This window comes from Hypanus sabinus, chromosome 4 (assembly GCF_030144855.1).
Source record: "Hypanus sabinus isolate sHypSab1 chromosome 4, sHypSab1.hap1, whole genome shotgun sequence".
Taxonomy (NCBI): domain Eukaryota; kingdom Metazoa; phylum Chordata; class Chondrichthyes; order Myliobatiformes; family Dasyatidae; genus Hypanus; species Hypanus sabinus.
In genome coordinates, this window is record NC_082709.1 from 147990144 (window position 1) to 148004479 (window position 14336).

Consider the following 14336-nt stretch of genomic DNA (forward strand, 5'->3'; position numbering starts at 1 on the left):
GAAAGAATGGATCATGGGTAGCATTAGAGAAGATAACTTCTATAAATTTGTTTTTATTTCCTTCTCCCTCCCTCATCTATCCCTAGGACTCATCAGCCAGAATGATGAGTGAGATTACAGAGAGCCAACTGGTGCAGCAGCTAACAGACTGGTGCGGAGCCAACAACCTGTCCCTGAATGTGAACAAAACAAAAGAGATGGTTGTTGACTTCAGGAGGGCACGGAGTGATCACTCCCCACTGAACATTGACGGCTCCTCGGTAGAGATCGTTAAGAGCACCAAATGTCTTGGGGTTCATCTGGTGGAGAATCTCACCTGGTCCTTCAACACCAGCTCCATAGCAAAGAAAGCCCAGCAGCGTCTCTACTTTCTGCGGCTGAGAAAAGTCCATCTCCCACCCCCATCCTCATCACGTTCTACAGGGGTTGTATTGAGAGCATCCTGAGCAGTTGCATCACTGCCTGGTTTGGAAATTGCACCATCTCGGATCGCAAGACCCTGCAGCGGATAGTGAGGTCAGATGAGAAGATTATCAGGGTCTCTCTTCCCGCCATCACGGACATTTACACTACACATTGCATCCGCAAAGCAAACAGCATTATGAAGGACCGCACGCACCCCTCATACAAACTCTTCTCCCTCCTGCCATCTGGGAAAAGGCACCGAAGCATTCGGGCTTTTACAACCAGACTATGTAACAGTTTCTTCCCCCAAGCTATCAGACTCCTCAATACCCAGAGCCTGGACTGACACCAGCTTACTGCCCTATTGTCTTATTATTTATTGTAATGCCTGCACTGTTTTGTGCACTTTATGCAGTCCTGGATAGGTCTGTAGTCTCGTATAGTTTCTTTCTCTGTGTTTTTTTTACATTGTTCAGTCTAGTTTTATGCACAGTTGCATGTAACACCATGGTCCTGAAAAAGGTCTCGTTTTTACTGTGTACTGTACCAGCAGTTATGGTCGAAATGACAATAAAAAGTGACTTGACTTGACTTGATGTCCTTCTTTGTATCTTCTCACCATGCTGACATGCATCGGAGAACTTGAGCTGTAACCTGATGAAGTAGTTTTTCAAAACTTGGATTCAACCTCTCGATGTCCTCTTTTGCCATAAGTGGGTGAACTAAGAATACTGATCTGCTGGTGGATCTCCTGTTTCAATAGTGCTGGAGGATATTAGGTGTAGCTAATTAGGTCCAGGTCAGTTTACTTAGCTCTGGTGTTCTCAAGAACCAGTTACTGAAAATCTCATCCCAGTTTGTTCATTTGGCTGCTACCCTAAATAACAACATACAAGGTGCTCTGTTCTACATGCGGACTGACAACAGCCCATTCTACCTTGCCATCATCTTTCTTGATCTCTTCTCTGTCCCTAAACTTTTTTTTAACTTTCTTCCCATATATTTTATGATTTCAGAGGCCAGTTTAGCCACAATGTCTCTACCAGCTCTCACTATGGTCCCATTAATTTGATATCCCTACTTATTTCACTGTAACCTTTTCTCTCTCACATACCTGTCAACTTCACCCTGATTCTCCTATCACTCACATAGTCAGTTAACTGACAAACCTGCATTTATTGGGAACGTGGGAGGAAAGTGGAACACCTGGGAAAATCCATAAGATGAGAAAGAGACTATGTGAATTCCAAACAGACTGCACTGGGGATCGGGATCAAATACAAGTCATCGAGCAATGAACACAAAATAGTGGAGGAACACAGCAGGTCTGGAACCAGCTATGGAAATGAATAAGCAGTCGATGTTTCAGACCAAGACACTTCTTGAGGACTCAGTATTGAGTCGGTGAGGTAACAATACTGAGGCATCGAGCTTGCAATACTGCCTGCTTTGCCATCTGGGATCCACCAATGAATGAACAGAAATTCCCCACAACAAAATGCATGATGTGAAGCCAAGCCATCGTCCACCGCCCTGTTCATAACCTTTGTTCTCTTTGAGCTTCAGAGGACAAAATAATACAATTAGTAGAATAATACAAACAAAAGGTTAAATTCTGTTTCTCTCACCATGTGCATGTCAGGCATTTCAGAATTTTCTTTGCATTATTCCAAAGGGCTCACAATTTGTGTTTTTTAAAATTGCTTTTTAAATAAACTTTGTATGAGCTCATTTTAAGCAAAAAAAACCTGGAAATTTTAAATTAAAACAACGAAGGTTGCAAACATTCCAGAGCACATTCAATATCTCTGAAGAAAATGAACTAGTTTTCTAACCATAGAGTTCTCAACAGAGGGACCAAATGTCAACTCAACAGATAAACTGATATTTATAACTGTTCTGCTTCAACATAAACACCACATGAACACTTTTTTCAAAAGGCATGGATGGTGTCAATCTTCTTGAGAGTTGTGTGCATTTCACTCATCTAGGCCGGGGAGAATATTCCATCATACAGTTAATGTGTACTCTACTTCTTAAAAATTGACGCGGCCTCGGTTAAAATGGCACTTTATTTTTTTTATAGTGCTACCTCTTGCAAGAAAGCTTGACTGTCATTTGTGGTGACTAATGTTTCAAACCTCATACATGTGACTCAAAGTTATGAATGCAATCCTCTGGTCTCATTCTATTCAATGTGAATCTTATTAGAAGCAAAGTGCAATACTACAGAAAAAAGATGGTGGGCATGGGAGGGAGTACTTTGGTGTGATAGTACTAGTCTTAGCTAAGGGAATTGGATTTCACAAGTAAAAACTGAACTTCATTACTGAACATTAAATTTATTTATTTTATGTAAACTGTAGAAACGTAGAAAACCTACAGCACAATACAGGCCCTCCGGCCCACAAAGTTGTGCCGAACATGTCCTTACCTGAGAAATTACCTAGGGTTACCCATAGCTCTCTATTTTTCTAAGCTCCATGTACCTATCCAGCAGTATCTTAAATGACCCTAATGTATCCACTTCCACCACCATAGCTGGCAGCCTATTCCACACACTCACAACTCTCTGCGTAAAAAACTTACCCACAATATCTTCTCTATACCTACTTCCAAGCACCTTAAAATTGTGCCCTTTTGTGTTAGCCATTTCAGCCCTGGTAAAGAGCCTCTGACTATCCACACGATCAATACCTCTCATCATCTTATACACCTCTATCAGATTACCCCTTATCCTCCGTCACTCCAAGGAGAAAAGGCCGAGTTCACTCAACCTATTCTCATAAGGCATGCTCCCCAGTCCTGGTCATGCCTCAATTGATATCACAATTCCATGTGCCCCAAGTCATCTTCTTTGCCTTTTAGGTAAGGTTGCCTCTCAGACTACCCAGCCACTGCCTATTGGACTTGCTTGTTTTAACCTCAGCATTTGCTTCAATTTCCTCATCTATGACACTACTGGAGTTCCAGGCCCCTGCCAGACTAGTTACAACCTTCTTGAGCAACCCTAGCAAATCCCCCCTCCCACCCCAATTCACCATGACATTGGCCCTTATTCAGTTAGGAAGACCCTTGTTCCACTTTTACCTGTCACCTATGCCCTAGAAGCAACACCAATGGACCAGGAAATGTAAATCTCTCCAGCCTGCACTGGCTCTTCTGCAATCCATTCATTTTCCCATCCTCTCATTCTTTGCCCTTACTAGCATTCTGGCAAGAGAAGGAATTCTGAGATTACAACCCTGTTTATCTTGTTACCATTGTTTATTCCGCTTCCTCTCTTAACCCTATCCAACCACCTTAAATGATCTGAACACAACAGATTCTGCAAATGCTGGAAACCTAGAACAGACACAAAAAGCTACACAGTTGACATTTTGAGCCAAGCCCCTTCGTCAGGGCTGGAACAGAAAAAGGGAAGATGCCAAAATAAAAAGGGTCAGGGAAGGGAAAAGAGGACAAGCTAGAAGGTGATATCAACACGTACAAACAAGATGGATGAACTCAGCATGTCGGGCAGCATCTGCTGAAAGGAGCAGTAGTCAACGTTTCTGGCTGAGACCCTTCATCAGGACTGAAGAAGGACGGGGCAGGGGCCCCATAAAGAAGGTGGGTGGGGGAGGGTGGAAAACCAATCAGAGGAAAGATCAAGGGGTGAGGGAGGGGATAGGCAGGAGAGGTGAAGCAGGAATGTAAGGGGAAAGCACAATGGGTAGTTGAAGAAGGCAGAATCGTGAAAGAGGTGATAGGCAGCTGGAGGAGGAGGCAGAGTGAAAGTGGGATGGGAGAAGGGAGAGGGAGGTAATTACCGGAAGATGGAGAATTCAATGTTCATACCAAGGGGCTGGAGACTCCCTCCTTCTTCAGTCCTGATGAAGGGACTTAGCCCGAAACGTTGACTACTGCTCATTTTAACAGATGCTGCCCGACCTGCTGAGTTCATCCAGCTTGTTTGTACGTGTTGATTTGACCACAGCATCTGCAGTGTACTTTGTGTTTACTAGGTGATAGATGGGTAGGTGGATGGAAAAGGTAAAGGGCTGGAGGAGAAGGAATTTGATAGGATAGGAGAGGAGAGTGGACCATGGAAGAAAGGGAAAAAGGAGGGGAACAGGGGAAGGTAATGCAGGTGAGGAGAAGAGGCCAGAGTGAGGAATAGAAGTGAGAAGGAGCAAGGAAAAGAAAAAAAATACCAGGAGAAATCAATGTTCATTTTATCAGTTTGGAGGCCACCCAGATGGAATTTGGGGTTGCTCCTCCATCCTGAGAATGGCCTCATCATGCACTGACATGCTGGAATGGGAATGAGGGTAGGAAGTAAAATGGTTGGCCACCAGGAGATTCTTCTGGCTGATGGAGCAGAGGTGCTTGACAAAGTGGTCCACTAAAAACAAGTACAGTATATGGATAGCTCAAACTATCCCAACATCAGAGGGCACATTGACCAACTCTTTATAACCTGATCCTAAATTTTAAAAAGGGACGCCATATTGGTATCAGCTGTCCGTTATGGAACACATCTTTACAGTGTTAGGAATTCCTCTTTGCAGAGCCCAGAATGAAGGAGAAAATGTAAAATATACTTGACCATTATACACATTATTAAAACACAGAATCTTTTCACAGATGATGCTGTTTATTAGACAATTCCAGGTAAAGCAGCTTTGCACATTTAAATAAAAATCAGGGTGTAGAAGAGGTGGTTTCAATTACCTTTAATCAGGGTTATGCCTACAATGGTAACAGAATTTTAAATTCCCCAGCTGGCGTTTGTAAGCTAATGTAGCATACAAGTTGCCAACATGATTAACAGTGGGGAAACTAAATGTCATTAAATTTAAAACAATTGAAAATAAAACCACGTGTGTGGGCACACTTAAGGTTTTCTCAGTGCAGAAGTTCCAAAAGCCTTTTCAGTAATACGCAAGTAGCTCTGGCTGTGACAATACAAACAACAAGAAGTCCCAGTGTGCTCATGTCCTAGGTCCACAATAATTTTCACTATTAAGATTCTTGGTTAAATTCAGCTAATTACCCCTTTTCTGAGGTAGTATATACTTGCAGCTGTCCTCCTGGTCCCACAGTGCTTGCAATGGTGCTATAATTCAGCATGCTCTAAACTAGTTTGATGATATTGTAGCGCCTCATTTCCTAGCGTATCCGAACCGACTCACAATTAGATAGCCTACGGGGGTTTGCGAGCACAGAGCTTTGGAGCCTCTTCGCCATGGGGGGCCGGTTGACAGAGGCTTAAAAGTGAGGCTGAAGTTTTCGAATAAAGTTTTTCCTTCGACTGCAGTTACCGACTCCGTGTCGTAATTTTAGCGCTGCTTGTAGCACACCGCTACAATTGGTGACCCCGACGGTCCAAACGATTTTTGGACCAGAAATGACCGACGCCGCCTCTGTTCATGCGGTTTCGTTGAAACTGCCGGGTTTCTGGACACAGCGCCCGGACCTATGGTTCCAGCAAGCCGAAGCCCAATTCCACGTTCGCCAGATCACCTCAGAAGACACCCGCTACTACTACGTGGTGGGCTCCCTCGACCAGGACACAGCTGCCCAGGTCGCGGAGTTCGTACAGTCGCCCCCGGCAGACGGCAAGTACACGGAATTCAAAGCCCTGCTCCTCAGGACTTTCGGACTCTCACGGCGCGAGTGGGCTGCCCGTTTACTGCACCTGGATGGCTTGGGCGACAGACCTCCATCGGCTTTAATGAATGAGATGTTGTCTCTGGCCGAGGGACACACAGGCCTCATGTTTGAGCAGGCATTCCTGGAGCAGCTGCCCGAGGACATACGCCTGCTGCTGTCCGACGTGGATTTCAGTGACCCCCGGAAGGTGGCAGCCCGGGCGGACTTGCTGTGGAACGCCAAAAAGGTGAGCGGGGCGTCCATCGCACAGATCTCCCAGCCACGCTCCCGGCAGCAAACCAGTCCAGGCCCGGCCGCAGAGCCCACTAACCCCTGGTCCAATGACCACTGGTGCTTCTACCACCAGCGGTGGGGCGCAGAAGCCCGCCGTTGCCGCCCGCCCTGCAAGTTCCCGGGAAACGCCAGGGCCAGCCGCCGCTGATGGCTACGGCGGCTGGCCATCGGGATAGCCTCCTGTATGTGTGGGATAGAAGGTCGGGACGCCGGTTTTTGGTCGATACTGGGGCTGAGATCAGCGTTTTACCTCCGACGAGTTACGACACCCGCAGCAGGGCACCGGGTCCCCCCCTGAGGGCCGTGAATGGCAGCACAGTAAGGACCTATGGCACCCGTCAGGTGCAGCTACTGTTCGGCCCCAGCCAGTTCACGTGGGACTTCACACTGGCCGCCGTAGCCCAACCGCTTCTGGGTGCGGATTTTTTGCGAGCTCACAGCCTACTGGTTGACCTGCCCAGGAAGAGACTGGTACACGCCGAGACCTTTCAGACGTTCTCCCTGGGCGCGGCCCAGTTGCCAGCCCCTCACCTCGGCTCCATCACGCTGTCCGACAACGATTTCACCAGGGTCCTGGCGGAGTTCCCATCGGTCTTTGGAGCCTCTTCGCCATGGGGGGCCGGTTGACAGAGGCTTAAAAGTGAGGCTGAAGTTTTCGAATAAGGTTTTTCCTTCGACTGCAGTTAGCAACGCCACCTGTCCTACATCTCTGAATACACAACGGATGTCCGGCACGTCTCGGGTAAGGACAATGTCGTGGCGGATGCGCTCTCTCGCCCTACCGTTCATGCCCTTTCCCAAGGGGTAGACTTTGAGGCACTGGCAGAGGCACAGCAGGTAGATGAGGAGATTCCGAGTTACAGGACTGCAGTCTCTGGTTTGCAGCTCCAGGACTTCCCCGTGGGCCCAGGTGAGAGGACCCTACTCTGTGACGTCGCCACCGGCCAGCCCCGTCCGGTCGTCCCCGCAGCCTGGCGGCGACGTGTTTTCGACTCCATTCATAACTTGGCGCATCCCTCCATCCGGACAACTGTCCGGCTGGTTTCCAGCAGGTTCGTTTGGCACGGTCTCCGCAAACAGGTCAGTGAATGGGCCAGAACGTGCATGCACTGCCAGACGGCCAAGGTTCAGCGGCACACCAAAGCCCCACCGCAGCAGTTCCATCCCGCCCACAGGCGTTTCGACCACATTCATGTGGATATCGTGGGCCCCCTGCCAGTGTCGCGCGGAGCGCGTTACCTCCTGACTATCGTGGACCGGTTCACAAGATGGCCAGAGGCAGTCCCGCTCACCGACACCACCTCCGAATCTTGCGCCCGAGCCCTGCTCGCCACCTGGATATCCCGCTTTGGTGTACCAGCCCACATTACCTCCGACAGAGGCGCCCAGTTCACCTCCAGCCTGTGGTCAGCTATGGCCAGCCTTTTGGGGACTCAGCTGCACCACACCACTGCCTACCACCCACAGTCGAACGGGCTAGTGGAGCGTTTCCACCGTCACCTGAAGTCGGCCCTCATGGCCCGCCTGCGTGGAGCCAACTGGGCGGACGAGCTTCCCTGGGTCCTTCTCGGCATCCGCACAGCGCCCAAGGACGACCTGCACGCCTCGTCGGCCGAGTTGGTATACGGCGCGCCCCTGGCCGTCCCCGGGGAGTTCCTACCAGCCCCGAGGGGGCAAGAGGAAGAACCCGCTGCAGTCCTGGGCAGACTTCGCGAGAAGCTCGGTAACCTGGCCCCCATACCCACTTCACAGCATGGGCGGCACCCGACCTGCGTACCCAAAGACCTACGGAACTGTAAGTTTGTGTTTGTACGAAGGGGCGGGCATCGGCCACCGCTGCAGCGGCCATACGAGGGGCCGTTTACGGTGCTCCGGAACAACGGGTCCACGTTCGTGCTGGACTTTGGGGGGAAGGAGGAGGTTTTCACAGTGGACCGCCTCAAGCCGGCCCATGTGGACCTGGCGCAACCGGCCGAGTTTCCGGTGCAGAGGCGCAGAGGCCGACCCCCCAAGCAGGTTCTGGCCCAGGCTGTGGACATTGGGGGGTGTATCGCCGGTTCTGGGGGGGGGGTTATGTAGCGCCTCATTTCCTAGCGTATCCGAACCGACTCACAATTAGATAGCCTACGGGGGTTTGCGAGCACAGAGCTTTGGAGCCTCTTCGCCATGGGGGGCCGGTTGACAGAGGCTTAAAAGTGAGGCTGAAGTTTTCGAATAAAGTTTTTCCTTCGACTGCAGTTACCGACTCCGTGTCGTAATTTTAGCGCTGCTTGTAGCACACCGCTACAATATTGTATTTTTCCATTCATTGCTTATATTTATACAGCAGCTTACATTCAAACATTTTACATACATTTTCTTATGTATTTCTTTCAGTGTGCATAACCATCTAAGTTTTTCTTGAATATTCCACAACCAGTCATCTTGTGCTGAATTCGGAATCATTTAACCAATCACATAAACCATTGTCTGCCTTTATAGATTTGATAGGTGGGTAGAAGGGGTCAGTAATTAATAATTTGTAATAAAACAAAAACAAAGATTGGGAAGCACAAGGTATTTATTTATTATCCCAAGTGGTGGCTATTGCTTTCAGAAACATAAACAAGGCTACAAGATAAAACAAGTATTTCAAGCTCTAGTCATACAGTACAGCGACAAGGTGTTTTTTTCTTACCATGTACATGATGATCTTTTTACACATTTAGACCTATTACATTTGCCTGCATTGGGACTATATCCAATAACTTGCCTATTTAGGTGTATTTCTAAATGACTCTTCAACACAGTGGGCCTATCTGACTACACTACTGGCAGTGAGTTGAAGACATCAATTATTGGTTTAAAAAAATCTCTCAAATCCTCTTTAAAACTCCTTCCTCTTACGTTGAACCTCAGCCTTCTTGTTTTTGATATCCCTGCCATCTACCCTATTTTTGCCTTTTATCTTGTACCTCTATATTCCCTCAACCCAGTCCAGCAGGCCAAGTGATGACTAGTTAAACGTGCAAGTCCAGCCCATTTGATTTATTGCAATACTTCAAATGCTGCCCAACCAGTGAGTTGTTGAGTGGCAACATAATGTTCCAGCCCTTGCACTCTATGCCAAAACCCTGAAACCTCTGCCTTCTTCATCATCCTTTTAATATGTAGACCCTTTCAGAAAACAATCGATTTAGGCTTCAAGGCCTTTCTGTTCATCAGCATTTAAAAAACTCCCATAGCAACTTATTTTCTGTATCATAAATTATCAGTGGCTTTTTTTTTTTCATAGTTTTATTTCATGTCATTGGGTCGTGTTGACAATGATTGCAAAGGAGTTAAGATTTTTCTCATTGCCATAAAAGTATGTGTCAACCTTTCCAGTTTCTTCAACACCGTCAAGTTCTTCAGATCTTCCCTTTTACACAATCTGTTGTCATCCAAATTCCACCCTGAACTTTGGGAGTTTAAATTTTAGAAAATAATAAAAATTCCTGGCAGTGTGAGGCAGGAGTATATGAAAGTGCACAAGGCTGACTGGCAATTTTCTATAATTACTCAATTTGCTTTAATCACTTCCTTTGGATTACTTTTATCATCCGCATAAGAAAACAAAGACATTCATTACTGTTTGAGCTCCAATCCCTATTCGATGTTTGTATAATTTTTGATTGTAATTTTAAAAATATTTTAAACAATCATTGTAAATTGTCTGTCTACTTTTCTCTTTAAAATAAATCAATGCCAATGAAATCTACGCCAGCTCACAGTACAACCTCAATTTCCTGTAACATTTTCTTCCCATGTTCCCTTCAGAGTGTCTCAGTCACCAACACACCAAAGGCAACTTACAATATTCGAATGCCTCGGAACTCTCACTAGTGGTACATGGAAGGGAACCCACGGTCACGGAGAGAATATGCAAACTCCCCAGAGATGGCACTGGAGCTCAAACCTGATGCCAGGTTGCTAGAGCAATGTAGCAGAAGCTCTACAAGCTGTGCCAGATGCTCTGAATTCTATAAATCCCTTGTGCATTTTCAGCTTTTTGTTTTAAAAGCATCTTAAGTCCTAAGATGAGTGAAGCTATTCTATTCAGCGGGTATCGAAAACAATAAAAAAAACACACTGTCAAGCTACATATTCATACAAGATGCATTTAAAATAAACCATGTAAAATGCAGTTTATCTTGATTACTGCAGGGTTAGAAATTGAGACATTGTCACAGCCAGACATCTAAAATTGGCATAACTCTAGACAATTGAGCAAAACATTTTGAATGTTAAATTTATGACTTTTAAACTTAAATAATTTAGAAGCACCTGAAATCGAAGTCACTTCATGAACGGGAACTAACTTGTTTACTTACAAGCAAAATGAAGACTAAAAATAAATATTTTTCTTTTCAATAATCCATCACTAGCGTTCAAGTCTGCATGCCTTTAGCCCTTGTTACAGCAGTTAGAAATGTACAGCAAGTGTAATTAAGAGTACCACTGTAACAGTGGCATCACACGATTGCTACTAGAATAAAAATATAATATTCCAGAAGCACAAGTTCAAACAGCTTCTGTGCAATACAAAAAGATGAACATTTCAGGCCAAGTATCCATTGCAGAACTGTTGGTTAAATTCTTTTCAATGTTAAACCTTCAAGGGAGCCTTTCTCCCAATTAGACATTCTCTTTGTGCTGCTCAAGATTATGATCTTTTCTCTTTAACCTTTGGAATGTCAAATATCTTCTCTGACTCAAGGCTCACCTGTATATAGACACACATGAGCAATAATCCATATTAAATACAGTAAAATAAAACATGACTTTATTAAATATTCAAGACAAAATAAACCAATGATAGATGTGAAGATGGAAATTAACTCCAGGACGGAGGATTTAACAAAGATTTCTCCTATGTTTTGAAAAAGATTTGTAGCTACACCATCTGAGTAACAATTTTCCCATGTGTTTAAATATGAATAACATAATAATCTAGCTGTCAATTAGTCACAGGAGTAAGTGAACAAAAATTAGCAAAACTAACATTAATCATTGGGATCAAAAGTAATTCTGAAATCAAGGAAACAGATCTAGCTAAAGGGAATTTGTATATGTCATTTGTGATTTAAAGGGGATCTCTTGGATAGCCACAACAGATGCATTCCAGCATGACAGAGATACTAACATCCGTCATCTATGTTTAACTGAAATTGTTAAAGATGGCACTAAATTTTAAAGTGCATAGTTGCACAAAGATGGTTAATAGGTCAAGAGGTGAGAAACAATACAAAAGCCAGCAGAGAATAACTAATGGATTACTAAGGAGGAAAAAAAGTCAGAGAAAGCTCAGTGGAAATGCAAAAGCAGATTCAACAAATGGAAAGAGCCTGCGGAATTAATAGCGACGAGTGATAGATGAATTAAACAAGTATTTTGCAATGGTTTTGAATGCAGATGATACAAAAAAAAACTTTTCCAATAGCGTGGGTGTAGGTTAGACATTGGGAGAAAAACTCTAGAGAAACAGAATACCAGGGAAGTAGTACTAAGGAAGCTGTTGAGGCTGAAGTCTGACAAGGCTCCAGATGCTGAGAACATCGCCCTTGTTTTAAAAGAATCCTAGGTTTTAATAGGAGTGAGTGGTGAGAAGTTTGATACTGTACATTGGTTGTAATTCATGAAATCTGAGTCCCATTAGATAAAACAAACAAAGGGAATGTGGTAGCTGGGGAGTTGGGTGTGGAGAATTATATTGGAAAAAACAACAAAGAACACAGTGAAACTGTTTCCTTTGGAAAGTGGGCCACTAACCAACAGGCTTAGTTTTTAAAAAAAGGGACTAAAGATGATTATAGTGAGAAAAGCAGATCACCATACCCTATTCCAGCCCAAATTAATTGGCAAGATCTAGCACTGACAACTTTAAAGTGTCAAATAGATTCCACTGGAACTTAGGAGGCAAACTGACACATATTAGAAAGGAGGATAACTTTGCAGAATATCAGAAAAAACAACACCATTCAGGATCAGCACAAATTGAGACCTAATCCCATTTTGTGTTATAAGATGCTTTGGTGGATATAGAACACCAGATATCATAAAGTCCATACCACCACATCCATCAAATATTCATATATGTAAATTTCTATCCTTGCTGGTTCAGTATACTCTTTTGGAAGCCAATCATTAAAACAATTGGAATCTGCAGTTACTGTAGGGTGTGAAGAAATGCTTGCCTTCATTTGGCAGGGTAATGAGCCAAGAGTTGAGATATTATGTGACAACTGTACAAGATATTGGTGAGACTGCACTTTGAGTTCTGGTTGCCTAGTTACAAGAAGGATGCAATTAAGCTGGAAAGGGTATAGTAAAGCTTCCTAATGTTGTTCATAGACTGGAGGTCTTGAGTTATAAGGAGAGACTGCATAGATTGAGACTTTACCCTATGGAGTGTAGTAAGCTGAGAAGTGACTTCATAGGATTTTCTCAAATCATGAGTATTGATAGGGTAGATTAGTCAGTCATTTTCCCAGGACATGGCAGTTCAAAACTAGAGGATACAGGCAAGGTGAGAGGGGAAAGATTTAAAAGGGACCGGAGGAACTTCATCTGATCAAGGCTATTGGTATATAGAATGAGTTGCCAGAGGAAATAGTAGAAACTGACACAGTTACAAAATTTGAAAGACACTTCAATGGGACTAACTCAAATAAACAACTTGGTTAACTTGGATAAACTGGGTCAAAGAGCCTGTAAGGTATAAATCAGAGTCTAATTAATGGCCATAACACATTCTCCAGATGGTTTACACTTCGCTTCTTCTCTACCTTTTAAATGCGTAAAATTATAAAAGAATCATATCATAAAAAGGAATGTCAAGAAGTAGAATTTTCACAATTCCAGCTGCAGCTACTAAAAATTGTAACTTACTCACTTGATGGTGAAGGCTTTGGGTCTATTCCATCTCCTGCACAAGTAAAATTGGTAAAAATGCATTAACACAAAAGGAAGAAAATGCAAAAACAAATGATGATTCCAACTTTGGCTAAAATTGCTTTATTATTTCCACGTGTACTTATGTACAGTGGAGAAACTGCACCAAGTGAAAAACTTGCATAGCGTTCATACAGATCAATTCATTGTACAGTGTTGAGGTACGACAAAGATAAAAAAAAAACAATACAGAATAAAGTGTAACAGCTATAGAGGAAATTCAGGTAGACAGTAAGATGCAGGATCATAAGACTGGGGTTAATTTACTTTATGATTTGAAAATCCATTGATGGACAGCAAGCAAAATAGGAGCAAATAGATTTATCAGGATGGCAAGAATCAGTGCTTGGATATGCAGAAACAAGTGCTTGTACACCAGCTATTCAGCATGTACATCACAGATTTAGAGGAATGAATTCAATGCAATAAGACCATAAGAGATAGGAGCAGAAATGGGCCACTTGGTCTATTGAGCCAGCTGTCATTCCATCACAGCTAACTTATTATCCTTCTGAACCCCTAATTCTCCTGCCTTCTTCCTGTAAGCTTTGACACCATGACTAATCAAGAACCTTTCAATCTCCGCTTTAAATGTACCCAATTACTTCATATCCACAGCAGCCTACGGCAACAAATTCCATAGATTCGCCACCCTCTGGCTAAAGAACTTCCTCTTTATCTCTGTTCTAAGTGGATATTCCTCTATTCTGAGGCTGTGCCCCCTGGTCCTAGACTCACCCAATACAGGAAACCTCCTATCCACATCCACCCTGTCTAGGCCTTTCAATATTCAATAGGCTTCAATGAAATCTCCCTCACTTCTAAACTTTCAGTGAATGTATGCCCAGAACCAGTTGTTGATACACTAACCCCTTCATTCCTGGAAACATTCTTGGGAATCTCCTTTGGAGCCCTACCAATGCCAACACATCTTTTCTTAGATAAGGATCATTATCTATTCACAGCACTCCCAGTAAAGTCTGATCAATGCCTTATAAACCATCAGTATTACATCCCTGATTTTTAAT

The 14336-nt window shown here is 44.1% G+C and overlaps 1 protein-coding gene and 1 long non-coding RNA gene across 7 annotated transcripts in view; one reads left to right on the top strand and one right to left on the bottom strand.

Annotated features, from left to right (window-relative positions):
- The window catches only part of LOC132393300 (uncharacterized), a 96709-nt gene that overhangs the window by 69581 nt on the left and 12792 nt on the right, over positions 1 to 14336 (top strand). The window lies entirely within an intron of this gene.
- LOC132393298 (uncharacterized) overlaps positions 1 to 14336 on the bottom strand; it is a 113426-nt gene that overhangs the window by 68719 nt on the left and 30371 nt on the right. For 2 of the 5 annotated variants that reach the window (XM_059968345.1, XM_059968344.1), the window contains exon 6: positions 13246 to 13282. In XM_059968345.1, the coding sequence (XP_059824328.1) occupies positions 13246 to 13282 (37 nt within the window). Of the gene's footprint in view, positions 1 to 8879; positions 11081 to 13245; positions 13283 to 14336 lie in introns of those variants that run through there. The other 3 variants (XM_059968346.1, XM_059968347.1, XM_059968348.1) reach the window with 3 other exon arrangements.